General features: G+C 34.9%; 1 protein-coding gene across 1 annotated transcript; it reads left to right on the top strand.

Moving 5' to 3' along the window:
- The first annotated feature begins 3909 nt into the window (after positions 1-3909).
- Positions 3910-5322, top strand: LOC21401931 (coumaroyl-CoA:anthocyanidin 3-O-glucoside-6''-O-coumaroyltransferase 1). The gene has a single exon (XM_010104655.1). The coding sequence runs from the start codon at positions 3910-3912 to the stop codon at positions 5320-5322; it is 1413 nt and encodes a 470-aa protein (XP_010102957.1).
- The last annotated feature ends 5194 nt before the right edge of the window (positions 5323-10516 follow it).

Here is a 10516-nt window from a genome sequence, read left to right as displayed (position 1 = left end):
TACTTATTTATTTATGTATTCCCTCGTACATTTATTATAACGTTTATTTCAAATTATATCCTACTGGGCCTTTCGCTCACGTTTTATGTTTTAAATGTACTAAACCCCTTCCAGGAGATTCTAGGAGCGGTGCACAGTAGCTGGATATTTGCTACGGAGCAGCTGAGTTGTGCTGCTGTTAGAATCAAGTGAGGATCGTGGACATCATTTTGGACAATGTAAGGAATTTGAGAAATTCTGTAAACTTATATAATATTTAGATTTATTAGACTGTGGTTGATGTCTATTGTAATGATTAATTATATGTTCATGTATGTACGATACTGTATGTCCTGTGGGGTGGAGCCCTGTGTGTCAAAAGCTCCAGAATTCTGTAATTTATTTATATTTTAATGCAGTTAAGTGTGGGGCCCGGTCTGGGAATCTGCTTTATTAATCCCTAATCGAGCTCCACGTCACCCACCCCATTTGGGGGGCGTGACAGATAATGCCGTACTAACAGAGACGTGAAAAGGAAGTATTTCATTTCAGTAACACAAAAGGCAAAAACTCATCAAAACAAAGAACCATAACAACAACAGAAACAAACACAAAAAGAGTCACACTCATAGAAAATGGAGAGCCAGAGGAATCAAATGAAGCAGAAAAAGAACCAGAAAAACCACAAAATCGCATAACAGCAACAAAAAATAGAATCAAGAAAGCTAGGGAATGAAGAGAGAGAGAGGGAGGAATGGGCAGTGGCGGAGGAGAGAGAGGAATGGGCAGCGGAGGAGAGAGAAACTAGATCTGAGAAGAAAGAAACAGAGATTCATCGATGAAGAAAGAGAGGACGTGCAGAGGAGGAGCGAAAAATTTAGAAATTGCAGAGAATTTTTTATGGGGGCAATTAAGTCATTTTATTGAAAAAAGATTCATGTGATTGGGACACGTGGCATGTTGGGTTAAAAATTTAATGAAATTTAACAGAAATGACCAAATTCTTACCTTTTAAAGAGATCGTTTTGTCAAAAAAAAAAAATTAAGAACCAACTGTCACTTACTACAAAGTTTAGAGACCATATGTGCAAATTATCCTAACAATTTCATTCAAAAGAAAAGGCAGGACGCCAACAAAGAGGAAGGCCTAAAGGCTGAGCAATTAAGAGCACGTTTAGTTCACTTATTTGAGTTTTTAATTTGAGTTTAGATGTAACTTTACGTGAAAATTTATTACTGTAATAAAAAAGTTAAATATAATTGTTTGTAAGAGCTTTTTACTATAATAAAACTCGAAGTGTGAGAGCGTTTGCCGTGAAAAATTTATGGTGGGTGCGTTTGGAACTCGTTCTAAAATGATTTTACTTTTTGTATGAAAATAAAAATGAAAATACTTTTAATCTCAGACAGAAATCATTTTTGAAAATGCGTTTGGTAGTTTTATCAAAAGATTATTTTCAGTGTAAAAAAACTCTTAATGTCTTTCTTTTTCTCTCTCTGCTCGAAAGAGGAGAAAACGAAAACAAAAAATAAAAAACGACTAAAAGTCATTTTTCATTTCTCTCTCATTTTACACTAAACTAAAAAATCGTTTTCATTTCTATTTTTTATCTTTATTGCGCCAAACACCATTTTAAAAATGTTTTTATTTTTTTTCTCAAAAAACATAAAAAATAAAAACGGGATCAATTTCAAACACAGCTTAAGATCCAATTATTATCGCTTGTTGGGATTATTCCAAGGTTAAATAAGGCAATTTTTTTTATTTTTATAATGTCTGATGAGTTTGTCAAATTTGGGCGAAACATACAATCCTTTCTGATGAAAATGGGCCAACAAATTACACTCATTGTTTTACCATGAAGTACTTTTTTTTTTTTTTCAAATTCCATCGTTTACCTTCAAAAGTTTTTAATAATTAATTTCTATTTTTGTAATAAGTTGACCGTAGAATTTCAAATTCTAATTCTGTTTGCATTTCCTTATCTGATAGTTTCAATTTCTATTTCCCATCAAAATTTTCCAATTTCTCATATTTATTACGTTTAATTATATTTAGGCTGAATATATAAGCAGTTTCCTGTTTATTTATTTAATTATTGAATAATTTTTGAGTGTTTGTTCCCTCTTTTTCCAATTTTCGCTATTTTGATGAACCAACGAATTTTGATAACAAACATTTTTGGTATTCTCCATGAAGAACTGATCCACTTTTTTCATGGTGCTACTTACAATCAATGTTGTCCTAATTATATATTAGCATGCATTTTAGTCCCTCCATATATGTAAATTCCTCAATATTTTTCTTACAATATTATTGATTACGAATCTGCAGGTGCCTTTTTTTCACTTATTTTAATAGGTGGCATCCCTATGGACCAGTATTTTTCTAAATTGGTTTTAATTAAACAAGGTAAATTAAAGGTCACGAATAAAGTCAAAGTTTTGGAGCACATAATCACATAAAGTCTTGATTACCCAAAAGATTCCATTAACCAAAGCAGCCTTTTGTCATCTTTTCTTGGTTAATAATGGAATCTTCTCTAAAAAAATAATAATAATAATAATAATAAAATAATAATAATAATAATAAGAAAGTTTGCGGCCACAAACGTAGCCTTTTAATTATTGAAACCATACGTTCATTTGCCACATGCAGTGCGTGGTCTTTTATTTATTCAAAGCCACGAAATTTCACAATCATATTATTTTTGGACCCTTATATAATTTTTTGGGCTGTCACGTGGGTATATATACGTTAGGATTATTATCATTAATGTTCCTCAACTTTAGAGTCATTCTCAGTTTGTTCCTTAAAACTTAAAAAATCTCATTTTACCTCATGAATTTTGAATTGTTTCCACTTAATCCCTTATGTTGCAATTTTTGTTAAAAACAGATAGAAAAAAGAGAATAACACAGTCACGTGATTTTTTTTGTTTCGATTTCTGTTTAAAAAAAAAAGATAAAACCACATGACCACACTTTGTTTGAATTTGACACGGATTGAAATTTTCTCAATCCAAAAGTTTTCAATTGGATTGCGCATTAAAAACTTTTCAATCATGAAATCCGCGACTCGAAACCTATTATATATATAATTTATATCTATATATCATATTTTTAAGCCAACTCTTTTTTTTAATTTTTTTAAATATGTAAAAATGAAGTTGCATTTTGAGTTTTAGTGAATTTATTTTGTCATCGTTAATTAGATTGTAACAATTTAGAGTTGGTTGAATAATTTTATGTTATTCTTGTGCTATGTTTATTTGAGTTACGGATGTTATAAACTTTAAATTATGAAAAATAATTAAGATTTTACATTTTTTTATGTTGTATAAATGTTTAATAAAATATAATTTTAAAAGTCGTAATCCGTGCAATATGTGAATTCAATATGCAAAATCCGATAAGTTTTAAATTGAATTGGATCCAATCTGACAAGGTTTTAAATTGAACGCGGAGTGAAATTTTTCTAATCCGAAAATTTTAAATCGGACAGAGTTTAACCTCTAATCCGTGGATTCTAATTCATAAACACCTCTAACAAAATTATTTCAGATGCTCTACTTATCACTTTAACTAGTAAAGCCAAAAAATAAAAAAGAAATACATACACACACACACAGAGATATCATCGAAGAAAATCTTTTTCCTTGGTTTTTGTGCTCTTCCTTGGTTAACGAGATCATTTCTTTAAATATGTGTGTGTATGTGTGTATGTGTGTGTATATTCGCCGCCCATGCTTGACCTTTTCTTTGCCACATGCGACCTAACAATGTGACAATATTTTGATTCTTTGACCGGTCCCTTCTGTAAACAGCCAAAAAGTAATATAATATAATGTGTACATATATTATATATATCATGGGAGGATATCAATATCCTTGCATCGATACTACGGAAATTCTCTCCTTACGTTATCCATGGCTCCGAAGCCGAATAAGGGAGTGATTGTAATCGAGCAAAGCAAGGTGTCTCCACCGCCAGGCTCAGTCCCAACAACCACTCTTCCTCTCAGTTTCTTGGACGTGCCATGGCTTCTTTTTCCCCACATGCAACGTCCCTACTTCTTCGAATATCCTCACTCAACCCACCACTTCCTACAAACCCTACTTCCCTCTCTCAAAAGCTCTCTCTCCCTCACTCTCCAACACTTCTTCCCCTTCGCCGCCAACCTCGTCCGCCCTCCACCGCCCGCGAAGCTTCACATTCTCTTCACCGACGGCGACTCTGTATCCCTCACCGTTGCCGAGTCCGCCGCCGACTTCCATTATCTCTCGGCCCCTCACCCGCTTCCCGTCCGAGCATTGGACCCGTTCATCCCCAAGCTGTCGGGCCCGACACCTGTGGAGCGTGGCGGCGACGCACTTGCGGAGCCTGTTCTGGCCTTGCAAATCACCGTCTTTCCAAACTCCGGTATCTGCATTGGCGTTCGGTTCAGCCACGTGGTGGCCGACGGGAGGGCGTTTCACCATTTCTTCAAATCATGGGCGTTGCTTTGCAAGACCGGAGGAGATTTAACTCAGCTTAATCGAGAGCTACGGCTGCCGTCTCACGATCGGGCCGCGGTCAAGGACCAATATGGGCTTGAGCTCGAGTTCTTGGAGACATGGAGGAGTTTAGCGCCGACATGGAGTAAAGTGGACGAAGGAGTAGCCCTCCGTAACGTTCGTGCCGCGTTTGCTCTTAGCCAATCCCAGATTGTGGGACTAAAGCGTTGGCTCACCAATCAATTGGCCAAAGACGATGATTTCACGTCCTTTCACATGTCGTCGTTTGTTGTTATTTGCTCGGTGATATGGATTTGCTTGGCGAAATCAGAAGAGAGAAATTCGACGGCGATCGACATTAAAAACGACGAGCCTTACCACTTCGCCTTCGTCGCGGATTGTCGAAAACGCCTCCAGTTTCCGCTACCAATAACATACTTTGGAAATTGCTTGACAGTGTGTTTCGCGTCAGTAAATTGGAAGGAGCTAGTGGGAGAAAACGGATTCGTCGCGGCTGCCAAGGCCATTGGGAAGGAAGTTGGTGAAATGAACAGGGAAGCTCTGAAAGAGCTGGAGAATTGGATAATGAGGTTCAAAAAAATAAAGGAATTAGGGTTGCAACATGTCACCGTCGTGGGCTCGCCGAAATTTGGTATTTATGAGACGGATTTCGGCCTGGGGAGGCCGGTAAAGACTGAACCAATCCATTTTAATGATTCAAACACGATAGCTCTTTATGAGAGTTGCAATGATAAGGGTGGGGTTGGAGTTAGTTTAGCACTAAGCAGGGTTCGAATGAGTCGTTTTAGTACCATTTTGGAAGAAATCTTGAAGGAATTGGCCTGAAATGAGTTAAGTTCTTATGCGGTGCTAAAAGATTTTTTAGCGCGTTGGGATCATTTCAAGATCAAATTTTAATGGAAATTTTCAAGAGGGGTTTCTACATTTTCAGTAACTTGTGTTTCGATAATAAATTTTGGGGTTACCGTTTCTACATTTAATTTCTCATTCTTTTTTTGCGAAAACCCCATATTTTTTTTTTTTTTTATTATTTCAGACCGTTTTGGCTTAGTTTTTCGTTCGTGTTTTGTCCCATTAATAAAGTAGCCCCTTTGTAATGAATATATTAATATTATCATGAATGTGAATTCATGAGTAGTATTTGCTCACAATTCTCTCTTCCAATTTTCATATATATATATATATATATATATATATATATTCTCTGTGAAACAATAAATTTTGAAGTTATTTTCCTAATTATTTATATGAATCAACATGTTACTAGATCTATGTACCCCTTTATTTTATTTGTTCTAACCTCAGCTCTGCCACATCAGGTTCCTTCCGTTTTCAATCGTTGGAATTAGCATGCACCTGAATTTTATATTTGGATGTCGTTCTCATACAGACTTTTCGTCAATCAACCCATTGCATTGTCGTTTTTAAAGAGATCTTTTCATGAACTCCGACCACTTTAGGAGTAATTTTGCGGTCTTTCCTTTATTACTACGCTATCTTAAGCTTGGCATGCATCCTTTTATTTTTTATTTTTTCTCTGTTTATGGTGTTTAATTAATGGTGTTAGCCATGGTTGTCGTTTTTATATATGATTGCTGTCGCTTGTTGTTGTTGTTTTATTTTTTATTTATTTATTTATTTTTTTCCAAATTGTCGTTTCTCGTTACAGCAAACCGGAATTATGAGTAAAATTATGGGTAAAATTATGAGTACGGCACAATCATATATAAAAACGAGGCTTCTTTCTCACTCAGTGCCGTACTCATAGTTTTTATACGTGTGGCAGTTTTGGCTGTTGTCATGAGTAAAATTATGAGTACGGCACTGAGCGAGAAAGAAGCCTCGTTGCCACTTGAACCATGCATCTCTCTTTCGAGAGAAATAATTGACCCATATTTTATTAATTAATGCATAATATATATAACGAGTATAGTGACATGACTCACTTGTAAAACCATTTCTTTATTTCACTTCCAATCGTGTGAGCTAAAAGTACAATTTTTCTGGCGGTAGTCACACTAGGAAATTAATTATATATTCTTGCTTAAGAAATTTCTAGCAAACCGGAATCGGATACACCAAGAAAAAAAAAAATTTTTTTTCTTTCACAAAGCAAGATTCTATATATTCTACTACACTACTATAGGAGGTCGATTTTTACTGTTTAAAGAGCAATATTTTTCCTTTTTTGCTCTCCAATTTTTTTCTTCTCTTCTCTCAAACACGTGGTTGTCTTTTTTTTTTTTTTTCTTTTTCTCTGTGGTGTTGCTTCTAACTGATTGTAGAGTTCTTTGTTTTCGTTGTGCTGTGGCCTCCCTTATTTTCTCCTATACATGTGCTTCTCTTTTTTGGTATTCTTACTTTTCCTGTAATGTTATTTTTAACTGGCTACAACTCTTTTATTTCTCTCTTCTTTTATCTTCTATCTTTTGGTCTTTCGGTTTTTTTTCTCCACCGCGGATGTCCGTTTGACTTTTGGGGTTTTTTTTTCATGTTGTTCTTTTCTTCTAAAATCTTTTTTTTCTTTGGGTTTTATGGTTCTTTTGTCGGTTTTTTTTCTCTGTTTGTTTAATTTTTTTTTTCTTTTGTTCTCTTCTTCCAGTGTGTTCTGGAGTTCATTTGCTATAATGTTCGAAGTTTTTAGTTTTTTTTCTTTTTTTCTCTTCTTCTAGTGTGTTATGGCGTTAATTTACTTTAATGTTCCGAGTTTTTTTTTTTTTTTTTCACGTCTGATGTTGCTTCCAGCTGACTACAACTCTTTCATTTCTCTCTTCTTTCACCTTCTGTCTTTTGGTCTTCTGGTTATTTTTTTCTCTTCCCACGGTTATTTTTTTCTCTTTGTCGCGAATGTCTGTTTGGCTGTTGGTTTTTTCTTTCATGTTGTTCTTTTTCTCTAAAATCTTTTTTCCTTTGGGTTTTATGGTTCTTTTGTTGGTTTTTTTTTCTCCATTTGTTTAAATTTTTTTTTGTTTTCTCTTCTTCCAGTGTGTTTTGAAGTTTATCTGTTTTAATGTTCGAAGTTTTTAGTTTTTTCTTTTTTTTTCCTCTTCTTTTAATGTGTTCTAAAGTTCATCTGCTTTAATGTTTACTGTTTACAAATTGAACTTTTATCGTGTAACATATTTTTTTTAACATATTTTACTGTTAAATATGTAAATATATATCTGTGCTATTTGCACGGCTAACACACTAGTGCATAATTGTAGATGGTATATATATATTAAATTTTTAGGTAATTTGCACAGATGGTCTCCAAATTCTTTGGAGAATGACAGTTTAGTTCCTAATGTTTTTTTTAAAAAAAAACGACCCCAGCCTCTTTAAAATGTGACAATTTGGTCATTTCTGTCAAATTCTGTTAAATTTTTAACAGAACATCACGTGACTTTTTTCAATAAAATGACTTAAATACCCCCATTAGAAATACTCGCAATCTTCTTTTTTTTCCCCAAATTTCATTTGGAACAATGGCAATTTCAGAAAACTCACGCTGCAATGGCGATTTCAGAAAGCTCACGCCGAAGTGGAGCTCGATGCTCCTTGGGCGAAGTCACCGTGGAAAGGGGAGGTTTTGGGAATGATATTAGAGAAAGAAAGACAATGAGTCTGAGAGCTCGATGCTCCTTGGGCGAAATCACGCCGCAGTGTGTGATTTTCTTATAATCTTCTTCTTCATTATAGTGAAAAACTACATAGACAAAGTGAACATGGCTCTCAATTAACTAATAACAATTGATATTGTTAATCAGAATTAAGGCGCCTAAGCCATAACAGAATGAACTTACAAATAACAACCATTGCAACAGAAACATGACAAGTTTGGCAACCCCCACCCACCAACCAAAATATAAACTTAATCACAGCAAGCAAAAAAAAAAAAAAAAAATTACAAAATCACAACAATAAACATCGCAACACACACACACACCAACTTCACAATCACATAAATTAGCCGTTGACTACTTCCAAAAAAAAAAAAAACCCTCACCTCGCCGAATTTCGACCCACAATTCTCTTTATTTCCGCAAAAGACCCAAGTGTCGCACAAACACGGACCGTCATTCCCAGTACACATGGTCATACAACACTCCTGAGAAGAATTGAACTTCAATTCCGACCCCCCACTTCACGGCGGCTCCCCAGAGCTCCAAGTTCTCGATTCCTCTGCAACACTCGTCCCCATTCGAATCTGTTTCCACACGCCCGCCTTGTTCTTCGACCGATGAGGACTGGGAAAACGACGTCGTCTAGAAATTTCTGGGCCTGAGGACCACAGAGAGGAAGGCGTAGAGCTTTCTGAAATCGCCATTGTTCCAGATGAAATTTGGGGAAAAGAAGAAGAAGATTGCATAGTATTTCTAATGGGGGTATTTAAGTCATTTATTAAAAAATAGTAACCTGATAATGACGTGATATTCTGTTAAAAATGTAACGAAAATGACTAAATTGTCATATTTAAAAAAATATTACTTATTAAAGAGTTCGGAAACTATCTATAAAAATTACTCTAAATTCTTCTTTCTTGATGATCTTGGAAATTGAGCAATAAAAGTATTTCAAAAGTTTATTAACCAATATCATTTATATTTCCAAGGTTTTTCTATTATAAAAATATATTAAGATTTGTTGATGATACGTCACATGGGTTACCTGCGTGTCTGCGTTTAAAAAAATGAAAAACTGAAAAAATGAAAAAAGAAAATAATACTGATTTCATGTGGACCAAGGAGGAGAATAAGATAAGACAACATTTAACTGCGTGAAAGCTGAGTAATTAAACCCCACTCTTCTTTATAATAAATAAATATAGATTATATCATCACGTCCAACGAAGTTCCTAATAAATTATTGTTTTCTCTTCTTCACCTATTATAATAATATTGCTTATTAACTCAACCAGTTGCACACATGTAATATTATTAAGATTAAATTTCGTACATTATCTCTCATCACATACTTATTAATATATCTCTTGAAGAATGAGGATTTATTATGGAATCGGCCTATGGAACTAACCGGGAGCTTCCAACAGCTCGCCGGCTTGATAGATCGTCAGATGAGTCTCCAGTGGATAACGAGCTATCCGTTGAGTCAATGACTTCCTAGATCACGGAATGATCTAGAGGAATAGCTCCAACACATTAGAATTGAGCTGTGAGCTCCTTACAGCTTGCGGGTCGCGACTCAACTGACTGACAGCTCGCCTGACAAGCTACCTGATTGTCCTGCGTAATTTGGTGCCCAAGATACTTGATAAAAATTAGAGTATGCACGACTTTATCTCTTCAAATCGCATGGAATCTCATTAATATATCCTCTTAAAAAGAGAATTATCACAATCATAATTCAAATATTAAAACTTCAAGCTTATCTATAGGATATCTCCTATCTCCATTCAAACATAAATCTTATACTACATAGATTCCGCCACCAAGCATATAAATAAGGGTCTAATTCACGCTACAAGGCATCTCCTCCATGCCTAGAAAATCGTGCACTCTAGCCCTAACCCCCACGAGCAATATTTGGAGTTCCACACAATTTTCAAGGAGTCTCGGAGCATATTTTATGGAGTTTAGGCCTAGTTTTTTCCGAATTACTACTATTTTCATGCTTCCTCCTCTTCTCTCTTCTCGCTTTTCTCTCAACTGCACTGTAATTTTCATCAATTATGATTGAAGCATACCAAATTCTATAGTGGACATACCCTGATTTACAGGGGAACCACTATAAATATATTGTCTCTATCTCTTATTTACTTTTTTCCGCATTTATTATCTACTACGCAATGCTAACTATCTGATTTTTCCGGATTCGATCATTGGCCTCGTTTAAATGCAATTGTAGATTTCACCTTATACAAGTATTAATAAGAGACTTTCTCTAGTAGGATTTTCTTACCGGTAGGGTTGATATCTAATTATTGTTTTTGATTAAAATCACATTAGATTAAAAAAATTATATAAAACACACAGCTTCTGATACATATATAATGACTGAAAGTAAAACACTATTGATA

Source organism: Morus notabilis, unplaced genomic scaffold, assembly GCF_000414095.1.
Source record: "Morus notabilis unplaced genomic scaffold, ASM41409v2 Scaffold333, whole genome shotgun sequence".
Taxonomy (NCBI): domain Eukaryota; kingdom Viridiplantae; phylum Streptophyta; class Magnoliopsida; order Rosales; family Moraceae; genus Morus; species Morus notabilis.
The sequence above is the reverse complement of the archived record's forward strand: the minus strand, read 5'-3'. Positions and strand labels throughout refer to the sequence as shown.

Coding starts and splice junctions, on each gene's coding strand:
- LOC21401931 (XM_010104655.1), top strand. CDS start 3,910: ATGGCTCCGAAGCCGAATAAGGGAGTGATTGTAATCGAGCAAAGCAAG.